This window comes from Equus przewalskii, chromosome 28, assembly GCF_037783145.1.
Source record: "Equus przewalskii isolate Varuska chromosome 28, EquPr2, whole genome shotgun sequence".
NCBI lineage: Eukaryota > Metazoa > Chordata > Mammalia > Perissodactyla > Equidae > Equus > Equus przewalskii.
Window position 1 is genome coordinate 19,537,980 of NC_091858.1, and position 24,433 is coordinate 19,562,412.

At 40.4% G+C, this 24,433-nt stretch overlaps 1 protein-coding gene across 7 annotated transcripts in view; it reads left to right on the plus strand.

Moving 5' to 3' along the window:
* Positions 1-24,433, plus strand: part of SLC7A2 (solute carrier family 7 member 2) — a 65,279-nt gene that overhangs the window by 12,292 nt on the left and 28,554 nt on the right. Inside the window, exon 1 of one of the 7 annotated variants that reach the window (XM_008529145.2) lies at positions 19,718-23,740. The exons of 5 other annotated variants lie outside the window; for them this stretch is intronic. In XM_008529145.2, the coding sequence (XP_008527367.1) occupies positions 23,738-23,740 (3 nt within the window). In that variant the 5' untranslated portion in view covers positions 19,718-23,737. Of the gene's footprint in view, positions 1-19,717; positions 23,741-24,433 lie in introns of those variants that run through there. One more of the 7 variants, XM_070598300.1, reaches the window with a different exon arrangement.

Here is a 24,433-nt window from a genome sequence, read left to right on the forward strand (position 1 = left end):
AGCCCCTCTCAGTAACTTTTAAATGGCGCTAGGAAGGGCTCGGTTGATTTAATTAGACTAATACAGTTACTACTTTTTGAAATCCTGTTGTTACATTTGTTATTGTAAAAATTATTCACAGGATAGAATTCAATGAATTAGATTTGTATTCAAGTATTATCTATCTCTAAAGCATTAAGCATTGTGTATTTATTAAAAGAATTATTACACTTAAAAAACATCTACTGGCAGAACATATTTTAGACCAGCTTTTTCAAGGATAATGACCATTTTATAAGGACTTACAAGGCACTCAGTGGGGGCTTTACAAACCTAAACAGCCTTCTCCATTGAGAAAATTACCGATTTACAACTTAGACTCTAAAACTTAGAATTTAGAGAGTTGGAACCTATACGAGCACTTGTGACGTTCTTTCACAAGCCACCTCTTGACAAACTGTGACATACGGAAGCAGTGATTTCACAGCATTATTTGCTATTCTTCAAGAAAATGAAATTTTTGACTCATGGGCCCAAAGATAAACCTTAAATTTTATAATTTCACTTTATTTTTTGAACATACAGGCACTCAGTAGTTATGGAATGCCCACTTTTCTGTGCAGGACTTCTCTGTGTTCTTAGATACAGACACTAATTTTAAAAAAAAGGACATGTTCTTTGAGCTCTTGGAACTTATTGGTCTCTCTGTACCCAGAACAGAATAGCAAATGATAGGGCTTTTTTCCCCTAAGTCTTAGAGACATAAAATTCAATATCTATCATTAAAAAATAGAACCCCACGTGGTTCTGAAGTAAAATTACATGCCTGTCTCAGCATTCTTAAGGTGTTTTTTTCTATTTAAAAATTTTTAATTGTGAAATACACATCATGAAATTTACCATATTAACCAGTTTTAAGCATACATTTCAGCAGTGTTAATTCACACTGTTGTACAACCAACGTCTAGAACTTCTTGTAAAACTAAAACTCTGTACCCATTAAGCAACTCCCCATTTCCCTCTCCTCTCACCCTGGCACCTGCCATTCTATGAATTTGACTTCTGTAGGTGCCTCATGTAAGTGGAATCAACACACTATTTGTCTTTTTGTGACTGGTTTATTTCACTTAGCATAATGTCTTCAAGGTTCGTCCGTGTTATACTGTGTCAGAATTTCCTTCATTTTTAAGGCTGAATAAATATTCCATTGTATGTGTACACCTCATTTTGTTTAACCTTTCATCAGTCGAAGGAAACTTGCATTGCTTCTACTGTTTGGCTATTGTGAATGATACTGCTGTGAACATGGGGGTGCAAATATCTGTTTGAATCCCTGCTTTCAATTCTTTTGGATATATACCCAGAAGTAGAATTGCTGGATCATATAGTAATTTTATTTTTAATTTTTTGAGGAATTACCATACTGTTTTTTTTGGTATTTTGTTTTGAGGAAGATTAGCCCTGAGCTAACATCTGCTGCCAATCCTCCTCTTTTTTGCTGAAGAAGACTGGCCCTGAGCTAACATCCGTGCTCATCTTCCTCTACTTTATCTGTGGGATGCTTACCACAGCATGGCTTGCCAAGCGGTGCCGTGTCCTCACCCAGGATCTGAACCGGCGAACCCCTGGCCGCCAAAGCGGAATGTGTGAACTTAACCGCTGGGCCATAGGGCCAGCCCCTTACCATACTGTTTTTGATAGTGGTTGAACTATTTTATGTTCCCACCAATAGTGCACAAGGTTTCTAGTTTCTCCACATTCTCACTAACACATTATTTTATTTTTTTATTAACAGCCATCCTAATGGGTGTTAAAGCATTTTTATAGTTACAAACTTGCTCTAAAACCAAAATACAAAATGAGGCACTTTCATTCATTCACACAAAAAGAAGTTTAAAACCTTGCCTGGTTATTTTTCTAGGATTTAAGAAATTTTGTTTTATTCTCAGGATGAGTTGCGTTTTATATACGTCTATATAATAGCATTGGTCAAAAAAAGAAACTCCTAGTCTTCTCTCAACCCACAAACAGCATGTGCACATCAAAGACTCACAATAGTCTTTATTCTTTGTTACTAGGGTTCGTGCTCCGCCCTTATAGGATTGCCTGGGACCAGAAGCATCTCTGCACATTCGTGAGGCTTCCTTGACCTCACAGAGTCTCTCATTGGTTTGGTCCCAGTTCTCTGGGTCCAGGCATGTAATACAAAGGAATGAAACAGGTCACTGCAAAATAGTATAGGAATGGTGGGGAACTGTGGTGAACCAGAGAACAACCAATATTAAAAATACTATGTGCCCGAAAACCTACCCTGGGAGTTGGGAGGAGTGACTGATAAAACCCCGCTGGGGCTGGCCCCGTGACCTAGTGGTTAAGTTCTGCAGCTCTGCTTCGGTGGCCCTAGTTCAGTTCCCAGTGCAGACCTACACCACTCAGCGGCCATACACGATAGAGGAAGACTGGCACACATGTTAGCTCAGGGCGAATTTTCCTTAGCAAAAAACAAAATAACCCAGCAGAGTCCCTGACATTGTGAAAAAAGTAGATGTGAAAGGAGACTGCAGCCTAGAAAACCCATGTTTTTGCTCCAAATATGTTGGAACACATTGGTGTATAAAACAATTGCAAATATATTTTCCCTTCTTAAAAATACACATAGAGGGGGCCAGCCCCGTGGCCGAGTGGTTCAGTTCACGCGCTCCGCTCTGGCGGCCCAGGATTTTGCCCGTTCGGATCCTGGGCGCAGACATGGCACAGCTCGTCAGGCCATGCTGAGGCAGCATCCCACATGCCACAACTAGAAAGACCCACAACTAAAAATACACAACTATGTACTGGGGGGCTTTGGGAAGAAAAAGGAAAAATAAAAAAAATCTTTAAAGAAGAAACACACATAGAAAGGAAGAGACTGGGAGATATGTAGCAGCTGTTGATTAGAGTTGACTCCTTAAAGCTATCTATCTGCAATGATTTAAATTTTAAGTCTTCCAGACTTCCCTCTTCTCTTAAAGCTGCTCTGAGCGGGAGCAAAAGTCAGTCTTGCTCAGTGGAATGTCCTTCCCCTGCTTCCTAGATCCTGTGTTCATCTTATAGGCTGGCTTCAACATCCTTTCTTTCAGCCAAAAGTGTTGTCTTGTAAAAATGGTCAATGAAAGCCTCATCTCCAAGCAGATTCTTCTCTTTCAAATTCATGGATCACAACTACCTTAGGTCTTGGAAGTATCTCAGCAGTGAGGATAAAGACAATGGAGAGTTGATAAATTTTACTGAAATGAGAAAGATAAAAATCTGTTGGTGTGTGATGTGAATATTCCCCGTGTTTGGTTTTGTCATTGTCTGGGCAAAGTGGGTAAAGGGCAGAAGTTTTCTTTTCTGGTTTTGTAGAAAATTGTTCTATGCAGGTTCCTTGGTAGAGCTTTCATTAAAGGTATTACCTAATAGTCTGAATTCAGTATTCCTTCCAGGGGTACAGGGAAAAGGGGAGAGGGAAAGAGGAGTTACGGTTGTTAACACTAAAATAGACTTGTTGCATCAAGTGAACCTTTAAACTGAGGAAAGGTTTACCAAATCAATATTTATGTGATCTGAGTAGTGGATGTGAAATGGTGTAATGCCCCTTGGCACTTTTCCAAAGTCATCAATATTATGAGGACATACTTCATGGGTTTGTAAATTTTCTAGTCACTGTGAACTTCCGTGACTGCCACTATTTGGAAGGTGAGGCTATTGCGTGAGGTGGGAAGCCGTTGGCAATACGCACTTTGGTATAAACTGTTCGCTTGTAATCTGACAGTGGTTTATACATAGGCAGAGAATCAAGAAAAACTTAGTTTTTTAGCCACAAATAAGAAATCGTATCGTTAAATCCTAGAATCTGAGTTGGCGCCTACCTTAGCTAATACCCTTCTAACTCAACCTGGTTCTGCAGATTTCTGAATCTTTCCGAATTACATGTCCTCTGTTTAAAATAATGACAGAAATATGAACATTAACTGGGAGGCAGCTTCTCGTGAGTAGGAACACTATTAGGGAGGTCTGTATTTTATTGGGTCAGTATTGTACTCTTTTTTATCTTATATCCTTTATTCGGAGTTTTGTCTTGTAGTATAACCTGGGTAGAGTCCTTGTCGTCTTACATCTTGCCATTCACATATTTGAAGAAAGTTATCATCTCTTCTCTAAGTCCTTTTTTTCCTCAAGAGTGAAAAATAGTGAAATATAGAAATACTACCACCTTATGTTTCTGAAGCTGTTTGCTATTTGGCAGATGCTTTTCTTGTTCGTGTAATAGCAGATTGGGTTTTAAAGTTGAGGAGAAGACTGAGACTCCGGTGACTGGCCCAGGCACATGGCCGGTGACTCTCAGCGCTTACTGGCTGGACGGAGAGCAGGGTTCTGTCCCTGGGCCCCAGCGACATCCCTGCTTATTGTACCTGAACACTTGCAGTTTCTTTAATTGCTTTGCAAGAGGTGGTGTGGTTTCCAGACCCCTAACCCTATCCTGGCCACTCTTCACTGGACATGCTTGGTCAGCATTTAAGAAAAAGTTAGTGGCTATAGCCAAACATCCATCCATTCAGGAAATATGCGAGTGGCTGCTATGTGCCAGGCGTTCTCTAGGTATTGGGCATACACCAGTGAACAAAGCAGTCACATGACATCCCTGCCCTCAAGAAGCTTACATTCTGAGGGTTTACACTGGGGTTCAGGCCCCTGCTCCCACAACCAACACCCAAGAGGAGTTTGGAAAAGGGGACCACAGAGTTCGCATACCAGATTCTGTGCTGTTAAAGAGTGCAGGTGGAAATTGTATATGAAAACTTCAGATGATGTATCAAATATGTATCTACTATCTCTGCTCATTTCTCCCTTTTCATCCGTTCAAACAGATTAAGAAAATAATGTTGACTTCAACTGCAGTGTACCAATTTATTTCCAGGCACAAAACAAGGCCACAGAAAAACTTTGGTAATAGAAGAGAAAGGTCCCTGATATTACCAGAGGACATTTGAAATAAAAATCCAAGCAAAATGAAAAAACCATGGAAGATTTGATTTTGCAGGGCCAAAAGACTTTATTTGTTCTGAAATATGTTTCAAATTCAGAAATATGGGGGGAATTGAGAATATTAGATATTTGAGAACCCAAGAGGTGGATAAGGAATGAACTAGATAAATTGTGAAATGAATACAGTGTTTCAGAAAATGTTGTATGTTTTAGTAAAAGCAGTAAAAGCCTTCAGCTTGTTATTGCAGGAAGCCTTCTTAGAGTAAGTCATTGGAGGATTTTGTAGCTAGAAGGAATAAGTTTTAATATGTGTTGGAATTTTTGATACAAATATAAGTTAATGATACTTATCCAGTTATTTTTCTTGGTTCTTAGTTTTTCTCCATTGCTTATATTTTAATAACTGTTCCATGTCTTAAGATAGTGCGGTTCATGAGTTTGAAAGGTTACAATCTATTGGAGATGAGGTTTTAAGATCCCAACATCTTCCCAATATATTTTTGGTAACGTCTTGCTGATGACTTTCAAATTATCTTTCATCAGCTGCGTGTTAGGTGGGCTGCCAAGAGCCTGGGAGCAGCTGGAATTCTGCATTTCTCCTTGTTTCTAGGTTATGACATGGAGGAGAGAACCTGTGCTTTGGAGCCACACAGACTTAGGTTCAAATTGTGCTCTGTGATTTTGAGCAAGCTACTTAACATCCCTGAGCATCAGTGTCATCGTCTGAAGATGGGGCATTTTCCTCGAGGTGCTTGTGAGGCCTAAATAAAATATTGCATGAGAGAGCAATGAATGACCCCAATTATTAGTTTTTATTTTCATATCCCAAAGCCTGTGGTAAAATGGCCTTGCTTAAAAATGGAATCTCCTTTGAATTGTTTTTTCTTCCCAAATGATAGTCTCAAATATTTCTTCCTGCCTCCCTCCCTCCCTCGTTTCTCACTCTTTCTCACAGCATCAGAACTAAAGGAACACTATCCTGCATCTCCAGCAATTCTCCTTCTCTTCAGCATGCTATATTGAGTTCGATGATGTAATCGTTAGCTAACATTGGCCTTTACCCAAGCTGTGGCGACAAATTTCTTTCCTTAAGGCATACTCTGGATACTATTTCATCTCAGTTTAGAATGTGTACTTCATAACTGGACTATTTGTTGGCAGAGAACTGCCTGTGCTTTGCTTTCTGGGATGTGGAAGTTAACACTGTGCTCCTCAGAGCACTCTGCTTCCTCAGACCAGTGCTCATCACAGGAAATAGTCTGAAAGAATTGTAAACTTCATGCTTGTCTCTTTCCGTGGGGTCAACCGACCCACATCTTCAGTGGCTGTAACAAAATACAACCATTAGCAAAAAAAAAGTTTTGTGGGTTTTTTTTTGGTTGTGAAACTTCATGACATTGCTTCTAAAAGGCTAATGCCCATGTTATGTCTTCTTATGAAGAGTCAGACAGACTTGATTTTGTATCGTGACTTTGATATGTACTGGCTAGTACCTAACCTCTCTGAGCTTTGGTTGTCTCATCTGTAAACTAGACATAGTAGTAGTACCTACCTCATAGGGTTATTGGGTAATTTCATTGGGTCAGTATATGTAATGCACTTAGCCTAGCTCCTAAAACTTAGTATGCCTTTGACAAATGTTAGCTCTTAGTAGTAGCAGCAGAAGTAAAAGTCATAGTGGTGATAGTATATTCACGTACATTTTATGAACATGTCTCATTCCAGGGACTTAGCAGAACTCTTCTTAAATTTTAAATTGATGATTGCCCACTCTTTAAGCAATATCAATGGAAGTCTCTCTCTTCTTATATATTCCTGCTGCCATTTTTCTCTTCCCAGGATAACTGTAGGTTGCCTGTCCCTGAATCCTGTTCCTTCCAGCTCTGACCTCAAGGTCAGCCTCCACTGAGGAGGTGGACTTAACAGGCTCTTCTCTTGCTTCTGACCCTGCCTTGATAAGTAGGTGCTTGTTGCCTTGTGGCTCCCAAATCTTTGCTTCAGATGCTTCAGGCTATTTCTCTTTTTCCTCTGCTACTGCATCTTGTCCCCTTCATTCACTTCCAGGTCACTTATATAAAGAGGCAGGTTTCTCCAGGTCTTCTGAGTAAGAGTGGCCAGGTTCCTAAAACAAAAGTTAACATTCAGTTTACCAAGCTTACACTTTCTGATTGCTTAAAATATTTTCTGCCATCTCTTCTCCATAAAGCCTTCCAGACTGACCCAAGAAGAATACCCTGCTTCTTCTAGGAAACCTGGCACTGGATCCAGCATCAATGTCTACTTGTAGAACAACTGATGGATTGGAACTGCTTATTCCTCAGCAATGAATTGGGGAAAAGAAGAGTTTTCTGTAAGAAGGAACTATTGGTGATTATTATAGTGAAACACATATATTAAAGCTCTCTATATTATATTTAGTCTTGAATGCTATTTGGCACTGATTTTAGAGTTTGGGGCATTTTGAGACTTTGATAAGTGTCAAATGTGTTTTAAATCTTAAAACATAGGTTGTGCGTAACAGATAGCAAACATGTTTTAGGAAAGAATCATCAAAGACAGAAAGTTTCTTATTGTGGCATATGTTCCATCAAAATATATTTCAAGGCAGAGTCGTATCAAGCTTAGGGATTCATGAGAATGTATTTTTGGCTATAATAGATAATATATATGTATATATGTTATATATATTTGTATATCTCCTTTAATTCTTTAATAAAAATGTTAGTACTTTTTCAGCACAGAAATTGTTAAAAATTTTGCAAATAGTTAAAAAATTAAAAATATTTTAGTATCTTTTTCAGTTCAAGGATGTGTGGTAAGTGCCAAAGGAGTTCTCTGAAGACACATAGAGCACAGTTTCTGCCCTCCAGGTTTATCAGATGTGTATGTGTTGGGGACAGGATAATAAGCCAAATACATATGGTGCTCCAGTCCAGGGCACAGGTGATGACTGCCATCCGGAGAGATGTCAACAGGCTATCTTTGAGCTCTCTGAAAAGGGATCACTTCCACTTGAGGGGATCAAGAGGAAGTTTCATGGAGAAGGTAGGATTTGGAAAGGATCTTGATAGGGGAGTAAAAGGATATCTGCAGGTAGACGTGAGGTTGAGAAGACATTCTTGATGGGGAAACAGCAGGAGCAAAGGGCTCTAAAGAGTGTGAGACCTGCTGGCAAAATAGCACCCAGTTTTCTTTGACCAAAGTAAGGGGGGGATGGAAGGGAATTGGAGGGAGGGGAAAGGAAAGGCAATAACAGTAATAGCTCACATTTATTGAGTACTTTGTGCCAGGCACTGTTTTAAACACTCATGTTAACTAATTTAATCCTAAGGAAGATACGACTAGACATACAGGTTGGGTCATAGTTGGGACTTTGAATGAGGTCAGGAGTTTGCATTTTGGTTTGCAGTGAGGTGTCTGAATTGCAGCAAGGAATAACTGAGCTCCTGTGGAGTGAGGACCATGGGGTGAACTGAGGTTGCAACAATGAGGATAGCGTTCATGGAAATTTTAAATTGCAGTAATTGGGCATATATTTAGTCCCCGTGAGCAGTAGTGTTAGTATTTTGATATTTGCAAATTTCCAGGTCTCCAAGAAAGAGGATATCTTTTGAAATAGAGTAGCACATGAGTTTATTTTATACTTCAGTATTGATTTGTGACCACAGAACTGCTATATAAAAATTTTTAAAAGTATCTTAAGAGCAAATCAATTCTGTTACCTGCTTTAAAGATACTTAACTTTTAAACCTTGAGCTAAAATAAATTTTACTGAAATGACCTTCTGTAAACCTATTTCAGGCTTAGCATTTTTTAGATATAATTTGATTTTGAAAGAAAACACATAGTACCATAACAATATTTACTCTCACCTGTTCCTTGATATTATTGATTAAGCTAATATATGCAAAGTAACTACTTTTTTTTTTTCCTTTTGGTCTTTTTTGTAGTCCTTGAGACTTTTTAGGATACTTGCCTTCTAGGAAAAATATATTTAAAGTATGAAAGTGTATATTTTGATAGAGGGAGGGCAAAGAAATGTTTATATTTCAGAAAAATGCAGGGAAATGCTCATAAGAATTCAGGCCAAAATTTGGGAAAACTGTGTTTTTCCCACACACCAAACAGCTTGTAAACAGCCTATGTTTGTTCTTTGTGATTGATGGCCAGGGGACAGTGCAAGGTTGAAAGAATTCACATCAGATTAATTTGGCAGGGTTCTGACAGTTCCCTGATATTTAATTCTAGGCACACTTTCTGTCCTGTTATTTCTGTGTAAACTTCTTGGTTAAGGAGTTACACTGAGGGAGTCCTGCTGTCTTATCCACCCTGAATTGTGCCTGCCATCCATCTAGTGCCTCTGGAATCCTGCTCCCAGGCCAGACCTTGCTGTGAAGACAGCCCTGGTGGGACCCAGCCCAGCGGTGGTGCCAGTAGCCCTGGAGAGGGGCTCTTCACTGGAAGAAGCAGCACTGGGCTGTGGCCTCTTTTCGGCTTTCTGGCAGCAAGTCTTTCATTAGCATGGGGTGCTGGGATATGCTTGGCTAAGGAGGAAAACCCGAGGCAAAGTGTTGAAGAAAGTCCAACTCTTTACTTGTGTCCATGCCCAGAATGATGCATTGCTTGTATGCAGCCAGTTGTAAAAGGAAGAAACCAAACCCAAATGTGAAATGCGAGTTTCTTAATGCTTTCGTTTCCAAGTTTAAAGTTTTCTTGCAGGCAACTTCCCTGGGGAGATATCACCCAGTGGCCATGCTCAGGAAATTGTATTTGCAAAGTTCTTTGAACTGAGGCTACAGAATATCATTGAGACTGAACAATAATGTCAGTAGTGGCTGTAGCAAGACCTCTTAGGCAAGAGGAAGAGAGGAATCTAGGCTATACTTGGGGCCTTTGAGACTAAAATCCAATCTGATACTCTTTGACTTTTAACTGGTTTAAATGCTACACTAATTATAAGGAGCAAGTACATGAGGATTTCTATTTCCATAAATATAGTGGGCTATATTTTAAGTGGATTGAAAATTAGTCAATCATATTTACTATAATCTATCATCTTAATTTGTGTTTTGTATTTTTTCTCATTTCTTGGCAATTTTTGGATTTTACTTATTTTTCCATTTATTTCCTCCCCTTATTTAAATGATATGCACTCTACTTCTATTCTTTTAGTGCATACCTCTGAAATTTTACCATGCATACTTTAAAAAAAGTCCCTCAGCTCTCCTCTTTAATGATACAAAAACCATAAAATTCATGAACTATAACTTACCTGTATTTGCTGTCTTGCATTTTAGTTTCTGAATTCTCTCTTTAGCTGTGTCTAATATGTTGTTTAACTCATACACTGAGTTTTTAATTTCTTTGATTATATTTTTTATTTCTATAAGTTCTGTTCTTTTAAAAAATCTGCCTGGTTATTTTGGTTGTCTCTTGTTTTGATTCATTTTTTAAAATTTAATCGTTTATTTCTTTGAACTTTTTCTACATAGTTATTCCATATGCTTGTCTAGTATTTCCAGTACCTAAAGTCTTAGGGGGTTTAAATCTGCTGGTTGTTTCCGTTGACTCTAACATGTAATGGTTTATTTTATTATTTGTGTTTGGAAATTTTTGATTATGAACTCATGTTGAATTTAATCAGTGGGAATTCTGAAGGCCTAAATAGGGTAGGCTTTCCTCTGGGGAGGACTTAGATTTGTATTCACAAATACGCTAACAGACTACTTTATTAGGTGCATAAAACTGCTACTGACCTGGACTACATTAGCCCCCTTTGTCCTGCCCCAGCACAGTCTTAGTTTCAAATCTCTCATCTGGAGGAGGGCCTGAGGCTTTGTGCTTACATAGACATTTTTCCCTTCATATTAACTTACCGTCCAGTCTTCTGCTTTCATCTCTCTTCTTCGTGTTTATCCTCTCTGTATCTGTCTATCTGTCTGTTTCTTTCTGTGTGTGTATCTGTCTGTCTCTGTCTCTTTGCCTTGGGAAATTTCCATTATTTTCAACTGAGCTCTACCATATGATGTCGTCTCTTACCTAGGATTTAGCTGTGTTTTTGTAGGAAAGCTCTGCAGAGTATGCAGCCCACTATATTTATGGAAACAGAAATCTTCATGTACTTGCTCAGAATAATTAGTGTAGGGAAATTTTGTAGTTTTCAATAAACAATTATGATATGAGAAAGATATACCTACAAGAATTAACAGTTACATATATTTGTAAAATTTAGCCTCTCATTTCTCAGGTCTCCTGACATCTGAAAGACTGTTGTAGAGCCTTCAAGAGACTAATGTCAGTAGGCTGATGTTTGAGTATAAAGGAATTTTTTGTTCAGAAAGAGAATTTTTGCTTCTTAAGCACAAAATCAAGATTTTTTTTCTCTCCTTTAAATTCCTCTCCTAAAATTTGGATAAAGAAGAAAAGACTTGTTTATACAAAATCTCTTGGAGGAGAGGGGTGGGAGGGGGCGAGGATGGAAGGGGAGCCTGCCCCTTTGGTCTCATTGGGCTTCCCTGAAATGCCTTTGGGGAGTGAGTTGGAGAACCACTGAGCGGAGGTGCAGCTTTGGCCACCTAGTTAGGAAGGAGATCTCTTCCTCTCAGAGCGTTGCAAGGCACATAGTTTGGTCATGAGTAGCTGGAGATAGAACTCAGTGTGATTACCCATATGGTGCCATTGACAGAGCACTGGATGGAATGGGGAGACCTAGCTTCTGAACCAGTCTCATTGGCTGTCTGTATGCCCGGAAAAAGTCCCCGGGCTTCAGTTCTCTCCTTTAAATTTAGAGTACTGGACTGGCAATCCACTTTATTCTAAATCTTAATTTCTATGGATCTGCATATCTTTAAAAATAAAAGTAAATAGCTTTTATAAATGAATTATTTTTGGTGTTCCAAGTTGCGAGTTTCAAACACACGTCTTTGGTTTATATTATAAGTTAACAAGAGCCACTACCATGCATTGAGTGCCTGCTCTGGAGTGAGCACTTCACATGCATCATCCCGTTTGACCTTCATAACAACCTTCTGAGAATGATGTCTTCATTTTACCAATGAGAAAATGAGGGCTCACAAGTAAACACGGTCTGCCTGCCTCTAAAACCCCACGCTCTTCCTACCTGGCTTGCTAATTTTAGGAGTCTGCTTTTATCACTTAGCTATAGGATCAAATGCGTGTGGATGGTAATATTATAATTACACTTGCTTCATATTAGAATTTTGGAATTGATGCCTGGAAGGATGGGAATAATTGTTGTTTTGTTGTTGTTGCCATTGTAAAGGAGCTAACAAAAAGCAATTTGCCTGCTCCTTTCCCCTTCAACCCCACCCTGGGAATGAGTAAAATAATTGGCTTAAGTCTTTATGTATTTTTGTACGTAGTTGTGACTGTCACGTCGAACCCTGATTTTTTTCTAGCTTGTTTGTAGTGGGGAAAATTAAGAGCCACAATGTGCCATTAGGAACAAGTTCTTAGCATACGTGACTGGTTTCTCTGTGCTCACTTGCTGTGCATAGTGATAGTACTTTAACTTTTGGAAGTGGAGAAGTTACCAAAAATTATTGATCGGGCAAGAGTCAAGGATGACTCAGAGTTAGACTCTATCCCTGCCTCTAGATGAAGTTATAATCCAACGTGGTGGTATTTTTCCACATATTTTCCCTACATTTGTGTTCTTAAAGCTATCCTTCAGCCCACCAGAGAAGTTTGCCTTGACTTTTTCAATTGAATAATACCCTTCACTGGGTATCTTAGATATGCTACGCTCTTGGTCTGCCCCATTAGAAAGCACATTTTGGTTATGAGTATTTCTCTATTTGAAGAAACAGGAGGTATTTAGAATTCTAAAAAAAAAAAAGAAAACAACTAAACAGACAAGCTCTAGAATATGAAACAAGGAAATGGCCCAAAGTTGTAGTTGTAATTATTAGTATTTGTTGCATTTTCATCTGATTCCTAAATAAATTATCTTTACACTCACAGAAAGATGTCCTAGAGAAAGGACACCACACAGATAGGGGTTCGGATGTGTGACCTGTAGGAGTGGCAAGTCCTGAGGGAGGCACAAGTGATAATATGAACCATTTGTTTCCTGGGGTTTTCATTCGACAGTGAGCTGTTTACCCTCAAATTATCACGCTGGAGTTCTGCGTGCTTGGTTAGCGATTGGGTGCCTGGGAGCTCGCGCTCAGAGCACATTAGGCAACTCAGTGGTGCTAAAGCTGTAAATGATGAAACGTTTTGCTGCTTGCAAACAAGAACATTCCGGCAAACTGGATTTGTTGAAACCTTCCTGTGAAAGATTCTTAAACAAACTTGGTCTTTGTTGACATAAGACAAATAAAATAGAGAGGCCAAGTAGTGAGAGTTTAGGAGGCTCAAAGAATTTGCACAAGCTATACTTTTTGGTAATAGTCATAAAATGTTTGTCCCTTGGTGATAGGAAATCATTTGCTTACACCTTAGAACATTCCCTAATGACCAGCTAGATTCAGTCTGTGTACCCTAGATTTAAAAAAAGTAGATTTCTAAATAGTCAGAGAAAATATGGATGTAACTTCATGGACTATATGTAACCCTAAAAGGTAATACTGTTTGGAAAGAAGAAAAGACAAATTCAATCAAAATCCTAATCAGGTAATGTGCTCAGAGTGAGGAACAGGAAGAGATGATCCCAGACAGGTTCATTATGGCCGCAATAATGGAGTTCATTTGAGGGGCTCAGACTTAAAAGGTAATGGTATGAATCTGTGAAAAATACAAAGGAATGTTTGAGCTGAAACTTCATGAAATATTTAGCCAGGAAGGTGACCAAGAAAGGGGGAACCTGGTGCGGTAGTGGTGAGTGACTGAGAGAAGGCAGAGCTGTGAAATCCCTCTCTTGCTTTTGTCTTTACAAGATGTGTGGCTATCTGACTAGGAGGTTAGAACAAATAACTAGAAGGAAACCTGAAGCCCAGATTGGTGAGGAGAACCTAGATGCTTTGAACTGGTTCACAGTTTCAGGCCTGGATGAATTACATCTCGCGATATTAAAATAATTTGTAGATGTGAGTGTGGCGTGACTATCTGTAATCTCGGAGATGCCCTGAAGTACAAGAAAGGGAGCAGAAGAAAGGAAAGAGGCAGTTACTCTTATTTTTAAAATGCAGGCCAGTGTATGTCCTGGAAACCACAGATTAGGGAGCTGGACACAGTTTACCACCAAAATTCTGGCAAGTTGTGGTATGTAGTTGGAAAAGAAGTGACTGATTCCCGAAATGCATCATGAGTTCACCAAGACCAAGTTATGCCTGACAAGCTCCACACCCTCTTTTTACCTGGTTATTTGAGTGTTGGATTTGAGAAGTTTAAACATGATATGTTAGATTTCAGGAAAGCGTTTAACACCATGTGTTGTGATAACCTTGGGATAAGCTGGAGAGAAATGTGGATTTCTAGTTGGTTGCATGATACACCAGAGTGTTGATTAATGGGTCGATACCCAATGGACGTTCCTGGTGGCATGCCATGGCGCTCTGTCCTTGGCCTGTCAGGTTTAACAGTTTTTATCATTTACTTGGATTAAAATAGAAGACATGCTTATTAAATTTGCAGTGACATAAAGATAGGATGCTTAATACATTGATTGATGGACTTGTATTACACATAATCCCAAATAATATGCAATTTAAAATCCTGAATTTAGGTTTTAAAATAATCCGTGAAACAAAATGGAATCAAGAAGACCAGTCTATACAGATACCTTTGAGAAAAAAGACCTGAAGGTTTTAGCTGCCTACAAACCAAGTGTGAATCATTCATTCACTGAATAAATGTTTACTGCCCTCCTATCTATATTTCAATCACTGTGAGTACACTGGGAATGCAACAAATGAATAAAATATAGAGCCAGCTTTCAAGAATCTTTTAGTCTCAGAGGGTATTTGTTTTCTAGGGTTGCCGTAAAAAGGTACCATAAACTGGGTGGCTTAAAAGATTTATTGTCTCACAGTTTTAGAAACCAGAAGTCCAAAATCAAGGTGGCAGCAGAGCCATGCTCCTTCTCAAAACTGTAGGGGAGGGATCCATCTTTGCCTCTCTAGCTTCTGGTGGTGGCCGTCAGTCTTTGGTGTTTCTTGGCTTGCAGCTGCATCGCTCCAGTTTCTGCCTCTGTCATCACATGGCATTCCCCTTGTGTGTCTTCTTGTCACAAGGCATTTTCCTCTTCTTATAAGGACATCAGTCATATTGGATTAGGACTCACCCTAATAACCTCATCTTAATTTGATGGCACCTGCAAAGACCCTGTTTCCAAATAAGGTCACCAAAGAGGGTACCAGGGTTTAGGACTTCAACATATCATTTTGGGGAGCACAGTTCAACCCATACCAAGGAGTAAAACATATTCATCCAAGTAGTTGGCTATAATTATGACAAAGAAAAAGTGCCGTAAAAATACAGAGTGCTGTGAGAACAAGTAATAGGGTGATCTGACATAGCCTGGGGGAGGATGTCAAGGATGACGGAGAACTATCCAGGCAGAGAAGAGAAGGAGTAACTTCCAGGAAGAAGAAACAAGTGCGTAGGAGTCTTGGAGGCAGTGCGAGGCTTAGAGTTCTGAGAAAGTTGAAAGCAATCCAGTGTGGCTCAAGGGTATGAGGAGGAGGCAGAAGATGTGCTAGGGAGGTGGCGGGGGGCCAGATCCAGCAGTGCTTTGGACACGGTGCGGAGGTGCTTTGAGGTGGCTATTAAAAGTGAAACCAAAAGATTTAATAGAAGCATAGAGAATGGAGGAAGATAGTAAGCAAAGTAGACTCTCTCCTTGCTGACCACATTTGGAATGCTTTGTCTTGTTGGGTGTGTCGTATTTGGAGTTCGTGTTTTTCAGCTGTGGTCAGTGTAGTCTGAATTCATATATGTATCTGAGAGAAGTCTTGGGATGATAACCATTTGGGATTGTTTGAATGAGAAGACTTTTCTGTATTTGTCCTTAAGGCAGAATTAGGCCAATGGGTAGGAGTTAGAGGAGGCTCCATGAAAGAGAAGGTCTTCTAGCAATGAGAGCCGCGCAAGGCGAGAACGGGCTGCCTGGAGAGTTAGCCTCTCCTTGTCCGTGGAGGATGGCCACCTGTCAGAGGTGAAAGGGATCCTATAGTGAAGGTGAGGTGCGGAGTAATTCCCTCCAAGGTCCCCTATGAGAAGTATCCGCTAAGGTTTCAAATGTGATGTTAAGATGTCTAAAATACATTTACTTATACTTTATAATTAAAAATTAAGAGCATTAAAAAGGCTTTAAAATGAAATGTCACTGGGGGATTATTAAATAACTGAATTCATTTAAAAATCTTTGTAATACAACATTAAAGTCAGTTATGTCTCAATTAAAAAAAAACTTTGCAGAATTATGTAGGCACATTGGTCTCACCTGAGACTCTGCTGTAAGTGCGTAAGCATCCTTAACCTCAAGTCTTTGGTACGGCCCTGTCTTTCCTTGTCCTGATGTTTTCTCAGCTACCCTTATTCGGCTTGTTCTATCAAACTTGTTTCCAGGGAGCAATTGCCAGTCATCTATGTTAAGCCAAATAAATCCTCTTTAGAAGTGATGGCATGTAAATATGTACATTCTGTTTTATACCAAGCAAGCAGTTTTACCTTCCCTGGGGGAGGAGGGAGCAGGCGGGTGCACAGTATGTATGAGCAAAAGTTAATCCACCAAGTGCCATGGGACCCAGTCCCCTGGTTGGGGGAAGGGAGCGGGGTCATATTCAAAGAAACATCAAACCAGCTGCCAAAAGTTTTCTTGTTTTTTTTTTTTTTTTTGAGGAAGATTAGCCCTGAGCTAACATCCGCCACCAATCCTCCTCTTTTTGCTGAGGAAGAGTGGCCCTGAGCTAACATCTGTGCCAATCTTCCTCTATTTCATGTGTGGGATGCTGCCACAGCATGGCTTGATAAGCAGTGCTAGGTCCGTGTCTGGGATCCAAACCAGCAAACCCTGGCCTGCCAAAGCAGAACACGCAAATTTAACCGCCGTGCCACCAGGCTGGCCCCTTAAAATTATTTTTAAAAGGAATTTTGACCTTCATTTTTATCTCGTGAAGGAGACCCAATTCATATTCCATGCCAGTCCTTCTCAAAACCCTGCTTTCCTCTCCTCCCCACTTCTCTCTGCCAGGTGGATTTTCTCTAGGCCACCGCTTTTCCCCTGCCCCCGTCCCTTTATTATATAAATCAGCCTGGCTTCTTGGTGCTAATTTTTCTAATTCTGTTGTGTTTTTATTTTTCTTCTTTGAGTCCAAAGGAAAGCTCAGGAGCCTCTCAGAAGGCCAGAAAGAGCCTTCCTGCCGTCTCTGCGGTAGCTCAGAAGGCCTGGGAAACGAACCTCTGTGGAGGACAGGGTGGGGGCCAGAAACACACAGGCCAGTGAATCTTCTCACCTGTGTGTGGGCAAGATGGCCAATGTTGTAGGGGTAGTCGGTGGACAAATCGGACTACAATATTCATGTGGAGGATGGCCAGGAAGGTAGGCTGAGGCCAGGTGGCAGAGGAGTGGTTTTGAAACCCAGGCTGAAGTGTTGGGGTTGTTGGAGCTGTTGGCAGGAGACGGATTAGATACAGCATAAATAAATAATTCAAAGCACTAAAATTCAACTCATTCTGTATATTTCATAATTCTCTGTTACTTAGGAGTATACTGATATTTATAAACATTTACAAGCATATTGAATTACCGACACTAAACTCTGACCAAAAGAATTCGTTGACAGATCTCTGTGCAGCATGGTTTCAAATAGTTGCTTCCTCTCCCAGGCATCATTGAAAGTCAGGGCTGGGAAGAACTGTTAGTTTCCTGGACGTAGCTGGAATTCAGAGCCTGAGATAGACATTTCTCTCTCTGTGTCTCAGTGCTGAATCCTCTGAAGGTCAGATGAAACACCTCTTTGCAAAGATGCAGCAGGAGTGTAAGGAGCAAGGGAATTTTATTTATCTTTCTTTTTGTTCTATTCTTATTTTAATACTACAGGTGCACCATTGCTGTATTGTAATTCAGAGCCATTACACAGGTTTTAGAGAAGGCCAAGTTGCACTTTTATTCTGGAGCAATGAAAGATTAAATGTAATTTTTTTTTTTTGAGGAAGATCAGCCCTGAGCTAACTACTGTCAATCCTCCTCTTTTTGCTGAGGAAGACTGGCCCTGAGCTAACATCCGTGCCCATCCTCCTCTACTTTATATGTGGGACGCCTGCCACAGCATGGCTTGCCAGGCAGTGCCATGTCCGCACCTGGGATCTGAACTGGCGAACCCCGGGCTGCTGAGAAGCGGAACGTGCGAACCTAACCACTGCGCCACCAGGCCGGCCCCAATATAAATGTTTTTAGAAAGAAATTTGAGAAACTCTCTGAGTTGTAGATATATGTGTCTGTATATTTTAAATTTCTGCGTAAATGGAGGTCTTAAAATGCGTTATACGTTACTTTTTTCATAAACTGTGTTCCTTGTAGAGCCCACTCTTCTCACGTTATTTAAATACTTTATTTCTTTAGAAAACTGTTATTGATCAATGATTACCGAGTAGAGTTTTTTAGAAGATCATGAGGTAATTTGAATTCTGAATTGTATAGTAACTAAGCTATTGCTATTCAAAATTAAAAATCAAAATAGATGTTTCCAGGAAGTTCTGATTGAGGTTTTGCAGATTCATATGCTTATTTTAAGGATTTTTTGCTATTTGTTAGGGAAATAACTTCAGTTCTTATTAAATGTTTATTCAAAATTCAGGATCTTTTTCCCAGACAGGAATTTTTTCAAATAAAGTACGAAAGAGGGAAAGTTGAAGTTGTAAGTAATTGATTTTAAGAAGTGGCTGGTTATATGAATTATCAAAATTTCCAAACGAGTTTTAAAGGTTATGGATGTTACTTCATTATTAGAAAAGTTCAAAGTTGGTTTTCTTATTTTTGGTCTTTGCTCTAAGGACTAGTTGAGCAGTATTCAGTCTTTTTTTAATGAGTTCTGGAGTGGAAGAATGCATGTGGAATCAGATTTGTCATGGCGCCCCCCAGGAAGACTCCACCGCTAACCCCAACCCCTGCCTGAGTGTGAATAGTGTCCCCCTGTGTGTCCTGGTGGCATCCTGGACTCCCTTACCCACAAGCATACTATATGGTAATGCCAATTGTACCTGTCCTTCCCCCTCTGCCGGTTTTCCCTGCCTCCCAGAATTTTGTTTAGAAATCATATGTAGACTATTTCCCTTTTCCTTTTCAAAATTTCTAAGGCTTGATCTTTCAGAGAAATTGACAGTTCATTAAGCAATTGAGAGGTTGAGTTCAGTCTATGCAATAATACAAAAATTAAGAAAAAGTCTGGTGAAGACTTAAGTTGCAGAAATTGTTTATAGTTAGGCGTATTAATAAGTAGAATATAAATGTGACAAAAATGTCAGACTAGTTTTAAGGACCTCGTCATTTTGAGTTATTTTAATTTTTAAGATTCTTCTCAGTTTGCATATTCTAATCGTAAATCTTAGAGGCTCTGAATCATGATGATGAAGAGCTAGCATTGTTTTAATTACTTTCTCTGAGCACACAATAGAAATGTTTTATTCAGATTTATTTGAAGCCAACATGAACTTCCAAACCTCTCTCAGCCACTAGCAGTGTTTCAGCAACCTGCCAAGATGCTAATGATAAAAATTTCTGCTGATACATTATTTCTGTATTTTAAGAAGTAGCAAGTCAGAATGTGCTTTTCAAAATTGAAAATATCGTTTCAAAAGCGACCATTTCTCAAGAAATGACTTTCCAGCAAAACCATAAATCGTAAGTACACTCAGCATAGTATCCATTTAATTTCTTGAACTAAAAACGAATGTGAATTCTGATTGGATTCCTTTTCTGCTACAGTCTGATGGAAGGAATTTTGCCGAGCATTGAAACAAAAGTGATTTGAGTTCTAACAAATTAGGAGATTTGGGGGAGGGTGCAGGGTGGAGAATTCAGAGGAGTGCTTGGCTCTGTCTGGAAAGAAAATGATTAGAGGAAATCAGAGCATTCTGAAGTATTTCTCAATTCTTTGCCTTCAGACAAAAAGAGCTCTCTTGCACTTTAGCACGTCTCCTAGTCTGTGAACATGCTTCCAGCATCTTTAATCTGAAATTCAACTACTAATCCAGAAATAAGTAGGAAAACTTCCTGAGCAATGGCTGGCAGTCAGTAGGAGCCTGGGTTCGTCCAGGTCATCTGGATTTCCTGGGCATCCTTGGGTTGGCTCTAATCTGTGTGGACAGTGCGGTGAAACCACAAGTAAGGTAATAATGAGTATTTGTTTGTTTTTAAAATAGTTCTGTTGTTCTTTTTAAACAGTTTCTTGTGAATGAATTCAGGCTTACTTTAAAGATGAGCAGATTGAATGCCTGTTACCACAGCAAACAGCTGCCATAAAGTTCAGGAGCAATGAGGAGGATCGCTGAACTTGGCAAGATTTGATCAATGATAGTCAAAGATTTAGAGATATAAACTTCAGCATCTAGAAAGCCCATTCATCTAGAATATCGTGTTCCATGAAAACGACATGCCAGATATTACTGTGTTTAGTTTTCTGACAGGTCAAAGAGCTCGACGTGGACATTTTGACTGTATTCCAGAAGCGTATGTGTAAAGTTATTGTGTGTGTATTTTTTCATGTTTAGAATGGGAGTGCAAGTTTTAAATGTAAAAACAAAAACATGACAAAGCCTTCCTTGTACCAGGTTATACTGAAGTCATTCTGACCTTCTTTGTTCATCCCCTTTTATTATCTATAAACCATATGCCGTATAAAGTTAGGATTTTATTCTATTCTTTCAAATAGAATAAGACCTCAAGAATCTACCAGTTAGCCTACAAACTTGTCTGCCCCTGTCTCACCTGTCCTCCTTCTTGCCTTACAATGTGGAGGTGCCACTTCTCCTGCTTCCTAATTCTAACTCTTCAACCCAGCTCTGGATCCACATCTCAAAAACTTGCTGTATCCATTCTCCCTTCTGTGTTTTCAACCTCTCTCTCTCTCCCGGCACTTTCCCATCAGTGTCTAAACACATTAAGTTCATTCTTTATAAAAAGCCCTCCCTTGACGCCATGGACCCCTCACGTCATTTAGCCACCTGAACGTGTTGCTTTCTTTTTCTCACCTCGCATCATTTCTCAGCCCACTGCAACCTGGCTTACACCCCCACTAAGCCACCTCTCCTGTCAAGGTCGCCAAAGACTTCCTTGTCACTAAATCCCAAGATCATTACTTGTTTCCTTCATTTCAAGCTCCATCTGACCCTGATGGCCATTCCTTTCTTCTAAAAAGCTCACTCCCCTTTGGGTCGCAACTTCCGGTTTCTTCCACCACTCCTGCCTCTCCTCAGCTCCTCTGTGGGTTCTTCTCATTCCTTAAATGTGTGTATCTTTGTGTTTTGTTCCCTTCCCTTCTCATGTATGGTCTCTCCCTTAGTGAGACTGTCCATTTAATTGTCACCTCTGTGCTGATAATTCTCACATCTCCTGTCTTCTGTGCTCTCCTGAGCTTTGCTGAGACCGCATAGCATTCCCACATGTAACTTAAAATCAGCGTAGTCAAAAAGGCCCTCTTTCTTCTTCTTCTTTATTTAAATGAAGGGCACACAAACCGTCCAGCAGCCATGGGTCCCAAATCCACATTGTCACCAACTTCTATACCCCCACCTCCTAACTAGCCCTACAGTCCACTTCCCTGCCTTTAGCCTAGAACACGTCATAGTCCCTTGTACCTAGATTATTCCAGTGAGCTATTTACCTTTCTCCTTAACTCTAGTCTCGATCTTTCTCATTCCTACCCTATAATGTCATCAGAATGATAGTTTTCAAATTGTACATATGGCCTAAAGTCCTTCAATGATTCCCCACTGCGCTCAGGGTCAAATTCAAGCTCTTTGCATGGCCTAGGGACCCATGCACTTACCCATACCTCCCTCTAATGTTTCCCCTATCCCCTAAGCCCTGTGTGTATCGAACTACTTTCTGCTCCTTTGTACTTGCCATTCCCTCTGCTCAGAGCCCTCATAATTCCTATCACTGCCCTCCCAGCCTCCCTCTCACTACGTGTTCAGATGGCTCAATCCAGCTCAGCCCTTAGATCTCAGATTAGACATAGCTTTCTCCGGGAAAGCTGCCCAGACCACCTGAACCCCAGGCAGAGTCTGAGTTAGGAGCCTGTCCTGTGGGCCCTGCTATGTCCCTTATGCACAAGCAGTTGCTTTGATATTGAACTGGCTGTTGTCTGTGCCACGCACTTGACTGGAAATGCCATGAGGGGAGGAATTATGGCAGTCTTGTTATGGTTGGTTCAGTGCCTACCAGTGTGCACTGAAGTATTTGCGGAACTAATAAAATAGTGAAAGTACTTTTAAGAAATTTGCATTTTTTAACAAAAAATAACCACTAACATTAAAATCTTAAGGCAATGGTATTGAGAGACTTCTCTGACTCAGGAAACTCTTAACCTTCTTCATCGTGATAAAAATTGCCAGTGCTTCCTTGGCTGCCCCTCCCTTCATTGGGTGAATAATTGCTCTACTTCTGGTTTACTACTATAATTCATTGGTGAAACAAATGTTTTAGACATCTTCAGTAAGTGCTATAGAACCCTTGTTTGCTGTTCCCGGGACCTTGACTACATGGAGCACGCTCCTTGGTCAGTAGTGGGCGCTGGAGAAATAGTGTTACCAAGAGCCCAGGTTGCATGTATGTATGTCTAAGAAAAGATTTTCTCTGCCTTATACAAAGCTACCTCTTTCAGGTAGAGAGTGTACATGCCTGTGGGTGTGTATAAAGGACAGGCCTAATGCATGTTAAACTCTATGAGTACCTTATGGGAAGAATATCCAAACAGATTCAAGTTATTCCATCAGGACACCTACTCCTGGAAAGAAAAGGAATTATCAAGAAACCCACCAGAAATGGTAGGAGGTAGCAGGAGATTTGAAGGGTTGAAATTGGGAGTGGAGCCCTGTGGAACTGGCCCTACCAGTATGGCATTGACTTTCATCAGTAGGCTCTGGTTTCAAGGAACAGAGACCACTTGAAATAGCTTAAGTGAACAGGAGGTTTGTTGAAAGGACACGGGGACTCTCACTCACCCAACATCAGGAAGGACGGCAGGGCTTCGGGAAGAGAAAAGTTGACCCGTGGTGCCAGCTCTGAGTCTCGCTGCTGGGGTGGTAGGGTCTCTCATCTCTGCTCTCCTGAATGGCTGTGGTCTGGCTTCTGCTGCCAACCTCTTGGTTTCTGTACGGTGTCCCACTGGCCCCAAGTCTGCATGACTTTAGCCGGAATGCTGGATCATCTGACTGATTCCATCTCGTTATTCAAATTTCCAAGAAAATTGAGTGAGCATACCCAGCCTTTGCATATTTAATCTTGAGTCAGCTGTCTATCTCTGGTCCAGTTACCTGTGGCTTGGGGGTGGGAAGATAGTGGGTAGGGGGAGAGCAGATCTCTTCAAAGGAGGCGTGGGCGGTGGACAATGCCTGGGCTCTCTGGGAAGCCAGGAGGACAGCATAGTGGCTGTGAATAAAGGCTCCAGAGTCGTACCTGCTGGGTTTATGCCTGCTTCCACATGCTAACTGTGACATTGGTTAGTCTTTCTACACCTCAGCTTCCTCATCTTTACTGTGATTCACAATAGTCCTGATCTAATGGGGATATCGTGAAGATTCATGGAAGAATAAAATGAAAAGGGCTTAGATCTGCACCTGGCACATGGTAAGTGCTCAACAAACCTTAGCTGTTTTCATTAGTGTAGCATATGTAGAGTAGTGACGGGTGTGAAATAACTTTGGAAAGGCTAATCTCCTGACGTTCAAAATGGCATGTATAGGGTAACTGGTGCTAGGAGAAGACATTTCCTTCAGTAGCAGCCTGGGGAGAGGGAACAGGTGGTACCCTCTGGCATTCAGAGTGATTTATTAGCCAAAGATTGCTAAGGTCTACTGGGAACGGCCGTCTGCCTGGTGCCCACACTTGCCATCAAGATCCTTGACTGTGCAAGTGGGCCGCTGACTGGGCACATACTCCAGTTACCAGGATGCTGAGGGCTCTGCTTTCTTCTTTTCATTTCTTTTTCACTTCCCCCAAAAATGCTTGTTTTAGTGTCACCAACCCTATAAACAAAAGTTGGACACAATTTTTTTTTTTCTGCATCTATTTGAATGAGACAGCGAGGTATGTCTTATTCCTGCCTTTATTAAAGCTAAATGGATTCACGTGTTTTGAAGCACCAGCTGCCTTTACATACTTTCCAGAATTCTCTATCAGCTGTTTGTTGGATGTTCTTAGGAAAGATGCTTGTCTATGTCTGGATTCTGTATCAGAAACTTTGAAATAATCCATTTTTAGTCTAAATTCCTGATAGTACTGAGTTGATATAAAAGGGAAGAAAATATAAACGTTATTGCT